The sequence below is a fragment of the Girardinichthys multiradiatus genome, chromosome 4 (genome assembly GCF_021462225.1).
Source record: "Girardinichthys multiradiatus isolate DD_20200921_A chromosome 4, DD_fGirMul_XY1, whole genome shotgun sequence".
NCBI classification, from domain to species: Eukaryota; Metazoa; Chordata; class Actinopteri; order Cyprinodontiformes; family Goodeidae; genus Girardinichthys; species Girardinichthys multiradiatus.
The window spans coordinates 39,974,955-39,995,426 of record NC_061797.1 but is presented as its reverse complement, the minus strand read 5'-3'; the positions used below and the strand labels follow the sequence as shown (position 1 = coordinate 39,995,426).

Sequence of the window (20,472 nt, the reverse complement as noted above, 5' to 3'; positions counted from 1 at the left end):
TAGTGTGAGAGGTTTCATGGCTAAATTGGACCAGCCTGGTAGCCAGTCTTCATTAATTGCAAATTGCACCAGTAAGAGCAGAGTGTGAAGGTTCAATTAACAGGGTAAGAGCACAGTTTTGCTCAAAATATTGAAATGCACACAACATTATGGGTGACGTACCAGAGTTCAAAAGAGGACAAATTGTTGGTGCACGTCTTTCTGGCACATCTGTGACCAAGACAGCAAGTCTTTGTGATGTATCAAGAGCCACGGTATCCAGGGTATTGTCAGCATACCACCAAGAAGGATGAACCACATCCAACAGGATTAACTTTGGACGCAAGAGGAAGCTGTCTGAAAGGGATGTTCGGGCGCTAACCCGGATTGTATCCAAAAAACATAAAATCACGGCTGCCCAAATCACGGCAGAATTAAATGTGCACCTCAACTCTCCTGTTTCCACCAGAACTGTCCGTCAGGAGCTCCACAGGGTCAATATACACGGCCGGGCTGCTATAGCCAAACCTTTGGTACCTCATGCCAATGCCAAACGTCGGTTTCAATGGTCCAAGGAGCACAAATCTTGGGCTGTGGACAATGTGAAACATGTATTGTTCTCTGATGAGTCCATCTTTACTGTTTTCCCCACATCCGGGTGGTTACGGTGTGGAGAAGCCTCAAAGAAGCGTTCCACCCAGACTGTTGCATGCCCAGAGTGAAGCATGGGGGTGGATCAGTGATGGTTTGGGCTGCCATATCATGGCATTCCCTTGGCCCAATACTTGTGCTAGATGGGCGCGTCACTGCCAAGGACTACCGAAACATTCTTGAGGACCATGTGCATCCAATGGTTCAAACATTGTATCCTGAAGGCGGTGCCGTGTATCAGGATGACAATGCACCAATACACACAGCAAGACTGGTGAAAGATTGGTTTGATGAACATGAAAGTGAAGTTGAATATCTCCCATGGCCTGCACAGTCACCAGATCTAAATATTATTGAGCCACTTTGGGGTGTTTTGGAGGAGCGAGTCAGGAAACGTTTTCCTCCACCAGTATCATGTAGTGAGCTGGTCACTATCCTGCAAGAAGAATGGCTTAAAATCAGCCCGCCCGCGAGGGGACCTGGGGGAATTTGTTTCTTATGCGTCCCTCACGCAATAATCTTTGTGTCATCTCGCAATACTTTGTGGGAGACCCGTTTTTGAGATTTATTGAGTTTTATTTTGAAATCGGCCTTAAATAAAAGGATCTTCAATCAGACTTAAAGACAGTTATTATCCACAAGTTGTCAAACTGAACTCTGGACAATAATACTGCACGAAATCACATCTGTGACACTTTATGTGCTTATTAATGCTGCATGATGTGTACTTTTTTTGCACGCCACTTTTTGTTTTTATAGTGATTGGAACGGTTCGTCTTGTCCTAAGCATTTAATCGCATTGTTGACTGCGTGTTAACCTGCATATGACAAATAAACCATATCAATGCCATATCAGTGCTGTTGGTTTTGTGAGCAGTTTGTCAAATGTGCTGCTGTTCCAAAATGCACAGCTTTCTCAAGGTGATTAACAACTTTTGCGACCGAACGCAACAGTATTGCGTGGGGACGCAAAAGAAAAAAAAAAAATCCTCATGTCCCCTCGCGGGCTCCGTACATTTATTCTGTAGCGTTTGATTTTATTCTGTTTAAAAGGGGGCGAAGACTTTTCCACAAGTACCCGGATGTGCGTTCAATTCCATGACTGTTGGGTTTCATGCGCATGCCCCTCCCTGTCGCCCTCCTCTGGTTGATATGCTCTGGTGCTCAGTAGGCCATTGTTTCTTTAATGATGCATTCAAAGTACCTCGGATACGTGAGTGGTGGAATGGAAGATTTGGGTTAAAATCTCACCATTAACTCATGGTTTAAAATATGGGTTATAATCTTATTAATGGCAACTTATGGTTATGCTCTTATGAGCACGAGATTCTATTCTTACCCAGACTTACTGACAACTCAGCTAGTTTGACTGTAAATATTTTTCACACCCCTCCTGACTTATGTATCAGAGACATGTAACAACTGTGTAGGTTGGAACAACTCTGGAAGAGTGACAGAATAAACTCTCTGGTGCTCTAGTTAAAATTCTTGGTGTTTTTGAAGAAAGTAATGTCTGCTAGATTGCCAGAAAGGGTAATTGGGGTGTGTTTACAAAACAAAACCCTCAAAAAGCACGCTAGATACTGACTGGTTTTCACTTAAATCAACCACCATAGAACTGAATAGATACTTAATATCTATTAATTAAGGGTGGCTGAGGTACAAACGTGAAAGCTAATGAACCCCGACAAACTCATTAATATGCACATTTACCGTGGTGGCGTTTTCTGATACAGGATAAGAAATTCCCACCTTCTGGTTGCCATCGAATGCTGCATTAGATATTTCCCGCGTTTTATATGAACTTCCTCCATCAGCTGACTGAAAGCCTCGTTGCGCACCAAAGTAATGCGGTAAGACTTTAAGAAATTCTTGTATTCATTGCTGCATGTTCATTTTTTTATTAATAAGTGTAAGGGCGCGTTGTTACAGTATTATATCAATGTATCAAACGTAGGGTAGGATAGTGGCTACTAGTTATTCTCCAGTCAGAATGTTATTCTTTAACCAGTTAAAGGTCCAGGACTTGGCGAGTCATCCTGATCGGAGAACACTAAAACTTTCAATGGGAAAAGAAAGCTTGGGAAACTTCAAATTTACATTACCTCTAGAAATTTGAGAAAGAAAAAAGCCGGAGGTGCCTTTTTGTTTTCCCGGAAAAGAGGCTGCTTATATTTCACGTGTCATCAGCTCACGATAAACCTCAGCCATAGATCAGAGCTCCAGATTCACACCGAGTTTAAAAACGTACATGACATAGATCTTTGCATATGCGCACGGAAGGAAGTCGTAAATCAGTAGACAACATAATGCATCAGTATATTATATGTGTCGTAGTGATTCAAGTAGAGCCTTTAATCAGCGGCGGCACCAAGAGGGCGATAGGGGGCACCATAGCTCCCCCTGGGTTAGACATGGCACCAACAGGAAGAAAGAGTGTTTTCCTTTTTTGAATTTGGTGTAGTATTTCATAACGTCGGATTGTGCTGTCAAATATTACGAATAGAGTTTTAAATTAGCAAAACAAAAACAAATCTGAGGACGGGAAATGGTAATGAACCTACAAGCTCATTTCACATCCTTTAAACAAGTGAGTGGTAGAGTGAGTGAGAAAATGAATTGTTTTTTACTGCCTACATTTTTTGAAATCGATGATCCGACACAGTGACACTAGCACCTGGACTGCTTGCTGATATACAGGCTGAAAAAAACAATTCTGCAAAAAAAAACAAAAAAAAACCATATCCATCATGTCTGTTTGGGGCTCAACAGAGTTTGGCAAACAAAGCATTCTGCTTATGTTGGATCATTATGTAGTCAGTGAGGAGAACTAGGAGGCAGAGCTTCACCAGGTTTCTCAGATGCTGCAAAGGAAATAGGAGCAGGGATGTACCATTAGCAATACTCAACACTTCCTATATATTATAGGGACACAATTTTAGGCGGTATAGGTTGATATCTGTATCTTTTACCTTTCGTGTTACGTCAGTGAGCTGTGAGTGCAGTTTCTCTTGTTTGTCTTGTTGGTGTATTTTCCTGTTAAGATATCTGATATTAAGTGGAAAAAATTCCCTTCTGTTACCTATTATTGGGCTTTGGTGTTGCAGACCACTTTTGTTTTTAAACAGTTTGCAATGATCTTGTTTTTTTTGTGATGTCATCGACAAGCTCGAGGCTGTCCATATATTTCTTAGGCCCACGGTTGGGGATGGTAGGGTATGTTGAAGGTTTGTAGAAAAAACATAGGGTTGATATGATCAGTTCTCTTCACAGAAGCCCGTCAAGCCAGTTATGGAAAATAGTTTAGGAAACACATATGTAATTCATATCTTGAAATATTGGTATGCACATCAAATTATGCATCGATCAAAAGGTGAATTTATTTCAGTAATTCAATTAAAAGGTTAAAAGATGTATCACAAAACAGTATATTAAGGTTTTTTATTTGTAATTTTTAGGAATGTTTTATTCTTTTTTCAGCTAATAACACAACATTCACTTAGAATATTTACCTATTTCATCATACTACAGTTAAACTACAACAAAAATACATTCAATACAGAAATGTTATGTTAATGTTATGATCTGCTCAATCATCACTAAACGGGCTGTTCGCTTCCATGCCACGTTCCACTGATGCAGTAATTCATGTAAAAGGAGCCCCAACCAAGTACTGCGTCCACACGTACATACTTTGTTATGGTGGGCGACAGGTGCAAACGTGCAGGAAACATTTCAACGAGCCACAAACACACAATCTCAAAAAAAGTTCTAAAGTTATAAAACAAATGCAAAAGAAAATGCTGCAAATAGCAAAACAAATGCTGCAAAACAAAGGAAAAAATGCTGCAGATAGCAAAAACGACTAAAGTTAAATATAATCACAACGCACTGGTTTCATTGGAGATTGCTGCAGGGTCTAATGTTACTATTACAGATAATAGAGAATTGCAAACTTTGCATTTAAAATTACTGTGTGACATTGTCACATTAAAGTAATCTGTGTGATACGATAAAGAATAAATCACTAAATAGAAAATGCAAAATAAATAAATAAAATACTAATAATGCTTGTATTATTGTATATGCAAGGATGTCTTATATATCTTTTTTCTTGTATAAACTGATCCACTGGGATAATTATCTGGATCACAGTCGAGCCAGAATTAATGAAATAAGGCTCTGTGGTCTGGACTAGTGAAGGTCCAAAGTTTGCCTGAACAAGTTACAATTTTGGGCTTTATGAGGACGTTTTTGTCTCAGCTATGGCAATAACGAGGGGAAGGATTTTAAAGCGCAAAGCCGTGGACCTCTGACCGCGGTGAAGTTAGTTTTACGATGGATTCAGTGGGATCTTCTTCGTTTGATCCGATATAGGGCTTGTGAATCGACTCCATGATGCATTGGTTCTGGGTTGCCACAGCCATGTACGTTTTGTACCTGCTTACCTCAGACCTCCAGTGTTTTGCACAGTAATGCTGATGTTAGTTTGACTTTTTTTTTTTTTTGTGTGGAAATTTTACTTTTAAAGTTACAGTACATTTTTACTTGTGCACTTAATTCCTGTGAGAATTTCCTATTTACTTGAAGTCTGGTCTTTAAGTGTACCGTGTCACTGGACTTGCTGTGATCCCTCTACTTTGGAACTGTCAAGGTTTTCTACAGTAATGCTTCTTTGTTCTTTTCAATCTGGGGGTTAAACTATTTGTTCCCATTTATGTTTGATGTGCAATTCCTATTATTACTACATTACTTTATAGTTTGATTCACAAAGCTATTAGGTTTTACCCTTTCAAAACAATACTGGGGCACATATTGGTCAGAGCACAGCACACTGTCACAATTTTGTCCAGTAAAACCACATCCTAATTTTTGTAGGAGCCCACAGATCTCAGTCGCATGTTTGTCACTAAGCACGGACTCCCCAACCTTTAGAAATAAAAGAGACTGCTCCCTGCGGCGTGATGCCAATCTGATACCTTAGGTGTGTGCTTGTGCTTGTAATGTGAAAATATTTGGGACTCTAACTTTCAAATGTGATGCTCTCTCAATGCTTATTTCAAACACCTCTACAAACTGATGTGACATGCTACCTTGCAAGCAATGTCTCTCTGGCCAGTGCACCAAAGGGCTGAGGTGTGTAAACATGACATGTATGGTATTTATGAACGTGGTGGACATAGTCGATCGGTCGATGCAGAACAGGCGTGCAATATGCTGGATGGGAAGATTCAGCCTCAGGCGCTTTAGAGTCAGGAGGAGCATCTGGAATGGTGAAAGTTTTCTACGTCTGTGGTAAACAGGAAAGGATCTGAGACAACACTAGGGGTGGGTACCGAATTCGGTACTTTTATAGGTACCGACCGAATTCCGTCGGTACTACGAAGTACCTATTCACGCGGTGCCGCGAGTGCGCAAATTTGTATTTGTTTGTCTTCACCTTTTAACTCATTGTCAGGTTAGGTGGAGTGGGAGGTGATTATATGGAACACAATTGAAAGATAACAGATTGTTTTTAAATAAACATTTGGAGGCCAATACTGTTTTGTGGCTTCATCTTTTTAAAACTTCTAAATTTCTTCTATCAAGAAGTCGGGGGCTATTGAGAAAACATCCGGAGCTTCCATCTCGTGACGCGCCTGGATTTACCCATGCTTTGCTGCTAAAATAGCAGAAGACTCGGAGCCACGGGACTTACTCTTCAGAATCATCAGGGGAATACAGACATTACATTTTACACACAGGTCATTCAGCCTTTTGCTGAGTTAATTTTTGTTTTGTATCTTTTATTGGTTGTGTACTTTTCCCAAACCACATTCAATGCTGGTATGGTGTTGGAAGGGTGAACATTTCTATTGGTTAAACTTGAAACCAGAAATAGTTCAAACTTGGAATTAAAGAATTTAACTTCTGAAATACCACCGAGTTAACTCAAATAGAATTTAAAGATAAAACTGTAAGTCAAACTAGATCAACAGTAGCAACTTGAAATTAAATAGAAACAATAGCCTAAGCTGAGAAACTAATATCCTTAAAGACTTAAAGTTTTAACATTTAACGTAGCATTATAACTCCAATAATAATATGCTCCAGTAGCCAAACCTGGCACTGGTCCTAGTGTGCTTCTAGTTACTCCAGTTACTGTAACCACATCATAAGTTACATGTTAATACCCCTCCACATTTTGCTACTTTATAACCACAAACATCAATAAGTTATATATATATATATATATATATATATTTCCCTACCCTTTCGACACCATGAAAAAAATGACCACACCACTGACATTTCTTCTCTGCTTCAGGTAAACGCCCCCAAAATCACTGTCACATGCCCAAAGAAATACTGCAGCAGAGCGGTAACAGGACAACGGATGGGAACCAAATTCTAAACCTTGTTTAATGAGCAGTTAAGGTTTTGGTTCTTGCTACATACTATATTGAGGTGTATGTTAATGAAAGGACGTGGAGGTAGATGAATCAGTTAACTTTTCATTGACAACTGAACCTTTTTATTTTAACTCAATTTCAATGAGAATGCTGACAAATGCAGCTTCTTCTTTGGTCTTGCTGGCCTTGAAAAGCCAAAATCTACAAACACTTGGCTAGATCAGATCAGTTACAATGACGAAACTTTACAGTGTGTGTTGTCGGTGGAAGATAATAACATGACAGTAGGACGGAATAGCCAAAGTAAACTTTGTTAAGTATTATTTGCCTAAGGCCTTACCATTGCCCAGCCCAGAGAGACTTAGACTCTGTTGGAACATAAACAGTGTGATTCTCAACAAATACAACACTGTCAGGGGTTAGCTGGGCGTCACTGTCTTAATTAATTATAGACACTTGTCTACAGAACCAGCGTTAAATATTTAAACCCTTTATATTTAAATCACGTGCCCTCATCAACTTTACAGCCCTCATAAGACTTTCATGGCCAAAATGTACGAGAGCAAAAGAACCAAAGAAATTTTTATTTTATCATTTAAAAGGCCAGTTAAATTGTTTCTTTTATGTAATGAAATGTATTTGTTTGTTTATTTTAAAGAACTTGCAGCACATTTTATCCTCTTTTATGTGTTATAGTCCTTAGAAAAATAAATAAATTAGACGGAAACCAGAAAAACCCAGGAAACCCAGATTGATACATCACAAATGTTTATGCATGATCTCTGTTTGTTCTCGATGCTGTTTGTCTTCAGTTAGTTGCCCCCTCCTGCTCTGACCGCCGTCGGCCAAGAGTTCACCATGGCAACCACACCTCAGCGTGATGTAAACAATCCGAGGCCTGGCACCAAAGACCACCTGATCACTCTGTTCAGGTTAGCGCTGCAACCCTACAGCTGCAAGATAACAGTACTATGCCCCTGTGACAACAACCTATAGCTATATAATGCTATACATTTTTTGCATTCTTTGCTAAATAAACCACATATTTCTTTTATCTATGAACCAGACTGGAAATGTTAACTCTTTATGAAACAATTTCAGGCAAATATTTTAATTTATCTTATGAAAAAAAATGTATCTTGTAAAAAATCATTTCAGAGGCCCAATGCAGGGAATTGAAATTAGACTGGAAGGCATGCTGCGAGAGTTTTTTCAACACCAGAGGATGGATAAAGAAAATAACACAACCAAAGGTACCCTAACATGCCACACTTAGTCTGTTACTGGTTTAAGTATTTGATCAGATACATTTAATCATCACACCCTTTCATTTAAACTGATTTTGTTTTCAGAGCTGGAAGAAAGCTGCTGCTTAGAGGCCACAGACTGCTATTACAACATCTTGGAGCACCTTAGCACTCGGGAGACGGCTAGCCCAGGTGTCAGTAGGGTCTCTGTGAGTATGCTGCCCTCCTGTGGCCACACACAGAACTACAGTTGCATTCTTTTCCCACACTTTTGGTTTTTGAAGTATTTGTTCTTGTGACACCACTATGCAGGATTTCTTGGAGAATGACTTGGTTCAGCGCTGTCTGGTGGCCTGTTGCTTGCAGATCGCCCTAAAATCACACTGTCTATTCAGCGATATCACTTTGCTTCTCAAAGTGTTCAAACTGGATGCATACCTTTTCTTAAAGGTTTGTTTCAAAGATTTGAAACACAACACCTTCAACACTTGCTTTGAGATCTAAATGACCTGCTTCAGTTTTTATTTTTTTCTGTGATCTCACAGGTGACTGACATTTTGCGGTTAAACCCGGGTAAATTTATGGGAGTGGTCAAGAGCATTATGCAGATTCATACAAGAGTTTTAGAGAGCTTGGTTTGGGTCAGATGCTCCTGCCTGTGGAAGGAAATCAGGGCCAATGGAGGCTATCTACCTTCCTACAAACAGGTCTGCCATCATAAAAACTCCTCACCTGTTACGTACTATTATTTGTTATTTATTTTATCAGAAAGACAACAGTATTGCTTTACACCAACTGGTGTTTATTTGCCCTACACAGCTGATTTTGCCAACAACATTCGAAGGTGAGCGGACAGATTTACAGCCAGAATCTGACCCACAACAAGGTATATACAGTCATAAGGTTTCCTTTTACTGAAGTTTGTTGAAAAAGGGTTAAAGTGCAACAAAGATTAAAGTGTCAGTTTTTAACTGTAGATGTTATGATGGAAGCGGCGCCCTCAGCCAGCGCAGACCACCAGCATTCCTCTTCAGCTCTAAACAGACCTAAGAAGAAACCGTTCCTTCATCGGTTTGCCAGCATGGTGAGCTGAGTTTCTTACTCTTTCAACTTAAAACATACGTGTTTTGCAGCTTTGCTTTCTCCTGTCATCAGGTTTACAGTGTGCTGAAAGAGCGTTTGATGGAGCTGTGTTCCAAACTGGACATCTCTGATGGGTCGAGGAAAATGATGTGGACCTGTTTGGTGCACTCCCTGGTCCAGCACAATTCCCTCATGGAAGACCGTCACCTGGACCAGCTCCTCATTAGTGCAGTCAGCATTATAGCAAAGGTGGGCTTCACTTTGTTAAGGAAAGTTTTTAAGAAATTCACATAATCGTATATCGCTCCTACCCTCACCTATGGCCATGAACTTTGGGTCATGACCGAAAGAACAAGATCCCAGATACAAGCGGCTGAAATGAGCTTCCTCTGGAGGATGGTCGGTCACTCCCTTAGAGATAGGGTGAGGAGCTCGGCCATCCGGGAGGGGCTCGGAGTAGAGCCGCTGCTCCTCCACATCGAGAGGAGCCAGTTGAGGTGGCTCGGGCATCTATACCGGATGCCTCCTGGACGCCTTCCTCGGGAGGTGTTCCAGGCACGTCCCACCGGGAGGAGGTCCAGGGGACGGCCCTGGAGGGACTATGTCTCTCGGCTGGCCTGGGAACGCCTTGGGCTCCCCCCGGAGGAGCTGGAGGAGGCGTCTGGGAAGAGGGACGTCTGGGTGTCTCTGCTGAATCTGCTGCCCCCGCGACCCGGTCCTGGATAAAGCGGAAGACAAAGAGTACGAGTACATAATCTTATACAGTATTAGTCAAAGGTTGAGAGTCATCTCTCTTTTGTATGTATCTCAGTGTAACAGAATTTCATAATCATAAATCATAATTTATTTCAGTTATTCAATTCAGAAGGAGAAACTTATGAATATAGATTAATTATGCATCAATTGTTTATTTCTTATGTATTACATTAGACTAATGAAAAATGATTTTATTACAATACTACTACAGTACAAAGGAATTTTTCATGTTTTGGAGAGTATCTGCATTCAGTACTTGTTTGGGGCTACTTTTGCATGAATTACTGCACTATGCGGCGTGGCAAAGAGGCGATCAGCCTATGGTTCTGCTGAGCTGTAATGGAGGCCCAGGTTGATTTGATAGTGGTGTTCAGGTCATCTGCATTGCTCTGGTGTCTCTCATCTTCCTATTGACAATACGCCATAGACTCTGTATGAGATTCAGGGCAGGGGAGTTAGCAGGCTATCAAGCACTGAGAGACCATGGTCCTAAATGCAGTTGTTGGTACTTTTATCTGTGACATAACCGCTCAAATCATCATTTACTGTGAAAATGTCAGACTTTACCTCAGCGATGCTCTGCCTCTCCACTTTGTCCTGGCTACGTCTGTGTGTGGGGGCTCTTGAAGCTTTGACTCCAGTTGCAGTCCACACATTGTGCATCTCCCCCAAACCTTGACTGGGCTTAACGTGACAATACCCCCAAGTCTGCGGCTATCCCTGTTACCAGTGCACCTTTTCCTAATGCATCTTTTCCTTCTGCTTTGAAAAGGTTCAGAAAAAGTGAAGCACTATTGCTCAAGAGCAATTTACGAAAGCTGGACCACTTTGAAGCAAAATATAAAAAGAAATGAGTGTGTGCGGAGAAATGAAATGCAAACTTCAGAAAGTATGAGGATTAAAAACAATCATCATGTGGTTTCTTTGAAAGCACCAATTCAGCAGTTAGCTTCTGTTGTTTGTTTTTACAGGTTACCAAGAACAAGCTGAACTTTGAGGAGATAGTAAATCACTACAGGTCACATGCCAGCGAAAGTGTAAGTTCTGTCTGTCCGACCTAATGTGAGGTTAAACACATAGATAGATAAAGATCATGAAGGTGTAGGAGTTTTTTACTGTCTCTGTAGCCTGTGTTTTTGGTTTAGTATCCTATATCATTTTTATTTGATCTGAAAATGAATTCAGATTAGGCATGGGCATGGGAATTTTGATTACAAATACCACAGTTTCCATATTTTTATCATATTTAAAAAAGGTAAAAAACTATTTAGTTGAAACAGAAAAGTTTGTAAGCAAAGAAAAGCATCTGAGCTTTTTTAAAGCCAGCTGACATGCCGTATGCAGCAACATCTGGGGGGGGGGGGAGGAAGGCAGCACAGCCTTACTCTATTCTGCATAGAGTTGGAGAAAACTCCTGTCACTCTGGTACTTTCTGTTGCATCTCGTTAAAAGGACTTTAAACCTTGATGTACCTTAATTACAGTAACCAGCCCATCCTTAAATCAGACGTGCATTTCAGAAAATCTGCTCTGAGATTGGGTCAGAACTGGACTTCATCTAATGCTTGGCTTTATATCTCATACTAAAACATGTTTGCTTCATTGTGAGATGCAGTCATTTACTTTTTTGCATGTGTTAGAAAGCTACACGGTAACATAAAGATGGTTAGCTTAACTGTTAAATGTGCCCATTGTGTATGTAAAGTTATTTTTGCCATGTTAAGATGCTGGCATCAGCATCCAGCTTCAGGTCTAGCTAAATCTGATCAGACTGTTTCCACCCTCAGGTTTGCAAGGACATGCTGATCTCAGAGGCAACTTTGGAAAATCTTCCCAGTGAGATGATGGGTATGACTTTTATCTTTTTAGGGTGGTTAAGATAACTGGTTAATTATTTTTTTTTTTTTAGGCATTGCTTTAAGAAAAACGAATAAATGCAACAAGTAATGTGCTGCTTTATGGAATGGCAAAGTGCTCATAATTAAATAAATAAATGAAACATTATGAAATAAGTATCTACATCAATAAATGTTTGATAAACATATCATTTGACAACGAAATAGTGAAATAATTGAATGCATATTAAATTCTCAGCTCATTATGATGAAATATATTATATTTTCCTTTTAAAATCAGCTTTGTAATATAAAATTGTTTTATGTAAAATTTTTACCCAATAATTGAAATTATTGTTGAGGATATTTCTATGTAATTCCAGCAGTTTTTTTTATTTATTTCAAAATGTCATTTTTTTTAAAAAGTCAGCATTTCTTTTTTTTTAAAAAGCCAGCTTTTATTTTAAAAGGGTCATTTCCTCCATGGCCTATTTATTTCATAATGCCACTTTTCAACTGAATGACTTGGCCTGTCAGTCAGGGTAAATAGGACGGAACCAAGCTTTTGATTGGCTGCTCCTTCACCAAGCAATCCCACACTAAGTATCGAGTTAGGGCTGAAGGTACAATTCAAACAGAGCTGGTGATGCAACTGTCTCCGTGTCCTCCGTTTGGAGGAGAGGGGTAGAGGTGCTATCAGTCACTGTTTTGGAGCAGCATCGAAGATATCCAATGCTTCTTCCAGTGAGCATTGGTCCACTATGGGGAATGCCCCTTCTGGCGGGGAGAAAATGGCTGCGCGCAAAGGGATGAACCCACTAGCGATAGCTTAAAGGGTGAAGCCTACACAAAACAGAACTAATCGCTATGTAAGGATCAGCCAGAGAGGATGCCGGTCCAGCCCGTTGATGCTAGTTGGCCGACACTCATTCAGTTGAAAAGTGGCATTATGAAATACATATGCCACGGGGAGAAATAAACCTTATAAGATAAATATGACATTTTGAAATAAACAAAATTATATAATATGCTGGAATTATATGAAAATGGCCTCAACAATAATTTTGATTATTTGGTAAAAATTCTATATGAAAATTCTTTTATATTATAAAGCTGATTTTTAATAGAAAATGAAAAAGATATTTCTTAATAAAGAGCTGAGAATTTAATATGCATTCTATTATTTCACAATTTGACTATCACATTATATGTTTATCAACATTTATTGATGTAGATACTTATTTCATTAGGTTTCATTTATTTATTTAATTTTGAGTACTTTGGCGTTCCATATCGCTTCTTGTTGCCCTGTATAGAATCAATAGCAAGGGTGCTATAAAGCTGCTAATTTATTGATAAAATGTGCTGTATTGTGGAATAAAAAACCTTATTAGCATTTTAATGTGTCTCATATCTATGGGGAAACAACTCATTATAACAATTAGCCTCACTGCACAAATATGTAACATTAACACCACAATATGTAACTTTTACTATGTTCTCCCATCTATCTTACAGTGCTGTGCAGAACATGTTTGCTGGCCTTTTTCCCATTACAGCCAAAAACATGAAATGTGCATTTAGTAAATGCAGATTTCAGCTGTTCTGTGCAGGCCCAAGAGGTTTACTAGAGAACATCAGTAAACAAACAGCATCATGAAGACCAGGGAACACAGCAGACAGGTCAGGGAGAAAGTTGAGGAGAAGTTCAAAGCAGGGTTAGGTTATGAAACAATATCCTAGCCTCTGAAGAGCTCACAGACCACTGCTCAGTCCGTCATTCAAAGGTAGAAAGAGTATGGTGCAACTTCTAACACACCAATATATGGTTCATGGTGATCACCTAAACTTAACAGGTTGAGCCAGGAGAGCGTTAATCAGAGAACCTATCAATAAGCCCATGGTACCTCTGGAGGAGCTGCAGAGATCCAAAGCTTAGTGGGGGTAAACTGTCAACAGGAAAAAACTAATAGTTGTGGACTCCACAAATCTGACCTTGAAGGAAGAGAGGAAAGAAACAAGCTATTTTTAAAAGAAAGCCATAAATCCTCTTTAAATTCTGTCACAAGCAGAGAGGCAGAGCAAGCACAGAACAAAGTTCTCCTTTCAGCTAGGATCAAAAGTACATTTGTTTGGCCTGCATGCAAACCAACACAATGCACAACACAACCCAAGAAGCCAACACCACCGACAAACAAACAGCCAGAGCTACAATGTAATGGTTTAGGTCAAAGCACATTCATGTGTTAGAAGTCCAGACCTAAATCCAATTGAGAACCTGTGACAAGACTTAAAACCTGATGTTTAGAGACGCTCTCCATCCGATATGATTGAGTTTCAAGGATTTTGTGAAGAAGAATGGACAAGTTTCAGGCTGGTAAAGACCAACCTCAAAAGACTTGCGGCTGTAATTGCAGCAGGAGCCATGTAATGACTCAGTAATACAATGCAAGTCACACCTGTCAGACCTTTTATATGTAAAAAACAAAAACCTCCTAAAAGCAATGTGTCCTTTTCTATCTACAGTTATGCACTACTTTCTATTAATTTATCTTAAAGTCCCAATAAAATGCATCAAAGTTTATTGTTAGAATATGAAAAATAACATAAAAACTGTTAATGGGTATAAATACTTTTGCAAGGTACTGTGTATCCTGTGTTAGAATCTAATTTGAGACATATTTCTTTTGTTATATTGTTGATTACAGATCTTGAAAACCTTAGAGCTGCTTTACCGACCCCAGAAGCAACCCCAGAGGAGGACAAGAGAGGCAGTCTCCTCAATTTCTATCGGGCCTACAGCAAAGAAATGCAGGGGTTTGCTGACAAGTTTGCCCCAACGTATGGGGTGTGTTCATTTTTTTAAGACGGCAGTTTGACCAACCTTAGCAACCAGGGAGGGTATCTGGTTGGTGTAACAAAATGCTAAACTAGTATAAAACAACAGTGTCAAATGTTGTGTTACACACTGATAATTATTTTCTTCTCCAGGGAGAGACTCCTCCGATGTCTCCATTCCCTCAACAGAAGAAGAGAAGTTACCGCCCATTCAAGGGCCACAACATCACCATCTCACAGTTAAACAAACAAGAAGTCTCTCCCCTTACTCCCAGAATGACCTATGACTTCAGCAAAAGCCCCTCAGAGGTCACTTTTATTGCTCTTTATTACAATGGGCATACATTTTAATCTTTTCATCAGCTTTATATCAAGTCACATTGGAATGTTTTAATTAAAATCCCTTTTCTATTCACAGTGTCTGCGTAAGATCAACCTCATGGTCAACAAACGAGGCCGTGCTCTATCATTTGATACAGAGGAAGGAGAAGAAGGGCCTTCATCCAAGCAGCGTTGCTTGGATGAGGGACCGGTTTTGCAGAATCTTCTGAGGGCCTTGGTTAATGATCGTGCAGAGGTACAGAACCAGGGCTGGGTATCGCAGAAAGACCTGAACCAGCCTGACAATACAGGGGAGCATTAGGTCTCACTGTTCTCCAGTTTTTGCTCATCTTGCAGGGATCTGTTCCAATGCTTCTCTTTTGAATCACATTTTCTGTCGGCTCAGTATCCTAGAATTTAAAAATTTATCGTCTTCTGTTTTGTGCTTTTAAAGGATTTGGAGTACTTCCATGCATTATGTTGTCAGGTCCGGTAACTTTTAAGTGTCAACATTTACTGCCAGCTGACCCTTTTCATTGTCTCTTTAGATATTTCAAAAAGGTTTGAATATGGGATCTAATGTAGCCATTTCATAACCATCAACTTGAGTTGATTCCTCCTCAAAGTGGATGTTTTAGAAGCAGTAATAACCGATAAGCACAAATTTGACAGAAGCCAAAATTATGATGGCTTGACAACAGGGTCAGAGCATCCCCAAAACTGGAGCTTTAGTGGAATGTTTCCAGTCTGCAGGGGTCTGAAAAAGCGTTCCAAGGAAGGAACACTGCTTAACTGGCCAAAGATCACTGATGCATGTGGGCAACAATGGCCAGCTTATGTGCTACATATCAGCCACTGTAACCTTACAAAGCTGACAAAGTCATTGCTGTTTCTGACCCAAAAGTTTCATAACACACAGCACTTTATAGTTTGTTGCATATAGGCCTGCAAAGGTAGAGAGACCAGTCAAGGTGCCATGCTGACACCCGTCCACTATAGACAACAAGGGGCCCTAGAGCATTAGAACAGAACAACTGAGCAATCAAGGACGACGGAGTGGTCTGAAGAATCACGTTTTGGTTTACATCACATGGATGGCTGAGTCTTTGAGTTTGTTTACTTCCAACAAGATGCACTGCGCAAAGACGGCAAGCCAGCAGGGACATTGTGATGCATTGTTCTGCTGTGTCCTTCCATCCATGAACAGTAGATGTTACTTTAACCTACCTACAGAGGTATTATTTCAGACCATGTAGACCCCCATGTGGAAATGGTGTGTCCCTGCTGTGGTCTCTTTAAGCTAGGTGACACATCCTACAATAAAGCAAAAATGGTCCAGGAATTCCCCAGATCTCCATCTAACTGAGAATTTGTGGAATGTGCTATAAAAGCAAGTCCATGACGGAGCTTGCAGCAGCTAACAACGTGGTGCCAGATACCAAAAGGATTATCTTCAGGGATCCAGTGGAGACCACCCCTTTGGCGAGGCAGATCACTATTATGCAGGTGGTCATAGTTTTATGCTTAATCTGTGCATATGGAGATTTTTTTTAGCTTTTATAGGAGTTTTTAAGATCCAGATATGAGAAATGTAGCTCATTCAGATCTATTGTACCTACATTTTGCATTAGGTCATAACTGACTAAGGATTTGTGTTTCTCTTCACTTAAGAGAACTCGATCCTTAACTTTTATACTTGTGGTTTAATACTGTGCTAAATGTTAAGGTTTATTATGTTTCCTTTTCTTCAGTTCATTGTTTATTCATGTAAAATGATAATCAAACAGCAATGTTTACTATTTCCATTTGCCATGCCGCACTGTTGCAAGTAAGAGACTTTCATTTGTCCAAGTATGTCCAAGAATTACGTTATCTTATTAAATGTTTGTATAGTGAACCATATAACAGTATTTAGATTTTATTGCTCTTTGATCTTGCACCAGAAAGATTATTTCGTTTGAGAGTAAAAATCACAGAAAACCGCTGTGAATGTAGCATGGCACTTTATTCAATAGAACCCTAAACATGTAGATTGTTCTGGCATAAATAAATTCTGTCTGAATAATTCATGCACATCCGTTCATTGTTCCCAGCCGTTCTCTGTTGCAGCCTAAATATCTTAACTAATCCGGAGGAACGTCAGTCATAAAGCATCACTGTAACTGTGTTGAAGGCCACTCAGAGAAGTGGTTTGCTTGTTTTTTCCATTTCAGCTGTAAAGTTTTGTTTGGGGAAAACGTTCCATTTACATTTATCTGCTGAACAGCTTAAGTTTAATTTCATTTGGGAGCACAAGTTAGAGCAAATTTAATTTACGTCACATTGTGTGCAGCAGAAGCAGATGTACACATGACATAAAGGTTTAAGACTTGTGCAGCAAAAAAAAGAGTCCTGCTTTGCTAAATAAATGTTTTATTTTAAAGAAAATGTTCATCGTAATATTCTGATATCATATAATAAAAACGGATTTCTGAAATCTAATTACTAAAGATAATTCAGTAAAATAGATTGGTGGTGTTTCTCTTTTCCATACTTTAGTCTATTTAATGTCAGGCTGTAGGCTGTGATAAAGTTCTTACAGCTAGTACTAAGAGTATACTTTATATGTGAGGGAGATATAATCTTGCTGTGCTGATGCATCAGAAACTGAGCAGAGCAGGTGGTAAAAACAGCAAATCAATAACAATCCTCCAGAGTTAGTTTTGTAGTTTTAATACTAGTTAGGGTTTTCTGTGTATCTGGAATAATAATTGTTACATTTATAACATGTACCTGTCTTTACACAGTCATCCCTGAGAGCCTTGATAAATTGTATGGTGGGTCTGGTTGCCATACCATGTCAGAGCAAATTTGCTTAACAAGGTGGTCAAATTAAATAATCATCCAAATGCCTAACAAACTTTAATAAATGAAAGGCGTGAAAGACAAAATCTGGTTCAAATAACAGCTAGGACACAGATAAGAAAGGGAAGATCATCAAGAGAAAATGTGGCGAACCCAGGGACACAGCAACAGTCTCTACAACAAAAATAAATGTAAACATGCCTAGTATCTTAAGGACAACAAAGACAATGTTTTAGAGTGGCCATCACAAAGCGCTTATCTCCATCCCAAAGAAACTTTGTGGGCAGAGCTGAAAAGCTTGCAAGCCTGACTAAGTTACAGCTGTTCTGTCCAGACGAATGGGGCAAAATTCCTGCAAACTATTCTAGGAATTTATGGAAGGATATTCAAAAAATGTCTGGTCTAAGTTATTCGGTTTATTTTTGCCAATTCTTGCTTAGGGAAGGTTGGTAACCAAAGCTGTGAATACTTGGATTTATCAGTAACCATTGGTTGGCACGGTTCATTGTTAATTCTTAACCAATATTGGTAAGGAGGCAATTATAAAATGGCTGTATAATCCTGCAGACAAAGGCTTGTAAAATAAAACCAAGACACAGTTAAGTTAGCAAACCCAAGAAGTCTCAAGATTGCCTTGGAGAGTAAAACCACCTGAGCCCACAAGACTTAGGAGATTTTAAGGTGATGACTTTTGTTTTAAAACATTCTTACTTCAGGGATCTCATCAGCTAAACAGCTCTGAGTGCACACTGGCTGTCAGTCAAATGGGTTTCAATACAAGCAAAGGCGCAGCTGTTGTGGACCGCTGTGAAAGCCAGAGGTGAGGCCGAAGACTGCAGCTTCCACCCAGGAGGGAGAACAAGCAGTTAAAAAGACAGGAAAAGGAAAGGATGAGGAAACTGGGGGCTCCAGCTAGATGCCACCATCCTAATCATGTTTCCAAGTAAGACTTATTTTGAACCTCTCAGATTCTCAGAACTAATGAAACTATATACTTACTACTGAAATATTTTATTCTCCTTCCAGTCGGATAAAGTGACAGACAAAGCGAGCGATTTATGACCATTGCATAGGGGTCACCTTGATAGAGTCACCTCTGCAACTTGAAGACCATGTCTCTTGGAGGTTGACGTGATAAATGGGTTGCACGGTGACTGAGATGGGGTCTGTGGTGTTTGTGATGCTGTGTGTACAGATTGCCCTGTCTGAGAGTGAAGGAGGGCCTGTCAACGGGAGGATGCAACGCTGCACTATTGTCTATCAAATTCTGTGTCATGGGGACCTGCTCCACCAATTCGAATTTGTGCATCTCTGAAGAAATATAGCTCTTACTGGACACAGTACAGATGTGTGTTTTTTGTTTATTAAATGTTTTGTTTTTAATCCTGAGTCCCACGGTTGTTTACCTGGAATCCCTTGCCTTCTTACCCTTGAACTTTGCGTTCTGAACATATGTATTTTTACTCAAATTAAAATTGTTCTCAGGTGGACTATTTGCTATTAGATGGCTTCTGAAAACAACTGGTTGCACTGGATTTTATTCAAGGATGTCAGAGTAAAATACAGAATATAAATGTAGGTCACACATTTCATTTTATTTGTAAAATATTGTGCACTTTTCCATTTATTTTCCAGTGATGCAGTACTTTTTGTTGGTCTATGACATATAAACTAATTAAAATCTATTCAAGTTTGTGAATGTAAAATGAAAAAATGTGAATGCATGTGTTTTACTAGGCCCGGTATATTTAGCATTATTGTTTTTCTGCCTTAGATATTTGCACATTCCTTTTAATACACTCTGCACCTCCTGTCTTTTTTTCACAGAAGATGGTTCATTTTTTCCTCCTCCTCAGTTCTGCTTACACACCTCTGGTCAGGACCAATAGTTACAAAACACTCTTTCAAACATTTCCAAAGGTGCTGCAGGCTAAAGCAGCAACCCTTGAAGATAGTCAGCTAATGTTTCAGCACTGGGAATCCCTGCAGCTTTCAACTATACAGCTTGCTTTACATATCAGACTTCTGGTTTCTGTTGCTTGAACAGTTTGAAGCAGTGGTAACCTTACACAGCAAATGAACGGCTGCCAAGATGTGGGTTAAATTGATCCACTAGGGGGCATAAAATACCATTTGGACGGTTCCTGTGGTCGCCACCAGGGAGCAGAAGTGGTCTTTCCACAGAGCACTGAAACATCTGAGACTGGCTCCATTTGCTGAAGACATTTAATCTGAAATATAGGTTGTAAGTTTATTACCAGCGAGTGAATGGAGCTGGAATGGAATAGCCATTTTACAAAGCCATATCAAAAAACCCATCTCTGAGGCAGTGGGAAATTACATGAAAATATTAACATTATACAAATGGAAAGTGTGATTGAATAATGTGCTGGAGAAGATAAATGAAAAGCACTTTGTTGGAAAACGTGGTACTAAATAGGTTTTTAATTTCAGTGGTGGGATAAAAGAAGCAGAGTTTTTACCCCATTTCACTGCCAATTGATTAGTGGTTCCACACCTGCAGGTA

At 39.6% G+C, this 20,472-nt stretch overlaps 1 protein-coding gene across 1 annotated transcript; it reads left to right on the top strand.

The window, feature by feature from the left end:
- Positions 1 to 2,422: 2,422 nt before the first annotated feature.
- On the top strand, positions 2,423 to 17,168 carry LOC124866607 (retinoblastoma-like protein 2). The gene is made up of 14 exons (XM_047362474.1): positions 2,423 to 2,483; positions 7,835 to 7,954; positions 8,181 to 8,275; positions 8,375 to 8,478; positions 8,582 to 8,719; positions 8,815 to 8,976; positions 9,089 to 9,155; positions 9,247 to 9,353; positions 9,425 to 9,601; positions 11,080 to 11,145; positions 11,895 to 11,955; positions 14,651 to 14,790; positions 14,934 to 15,089; positions 15,199 to 17,168. The coding sequence occupies exons 2-14, from the start codon at positions 7,881 to 7,883 to the stop codon at positions 15,421 to 15,423; spliced, it is 1,572 nt and encodes a 523-aa protein (XP_047218430.1). The 5' UTR covers positions 2,423 to 2,483; positions 7,835 to 7,880; the 3' UTR covers positions 15,424 to 17,168.
- The last annotated feature ends 3,304 nt before the right edge of the window (positions 17,169 to 20,472 follow it).

Bases quoted from the DNA above. Each gene is read 5' to 3' on its own strand.
- LOC124866607 (XM_047362474.1), top strand. From the start codon at position 7,881: ATGGCAACCACACCTCAGCGTGATGTAAACAATCCGAGGCCTGGCACC. The intron at 9,354-9,424 runs GTGAGCTGAGTT...TCCTGTCATCAG, and splicing joins TTCATCGGTTTGCCAGCATG to GTTTACAGTGTGCTGAAAGA. The intron at 11,956-14,650 runs GTATGACTTTTA...TGTTGATTACAG, and splicing joins TCTTCCCAGTGAGATGATGG to ATCTTGAAAACCTTAGAGCT.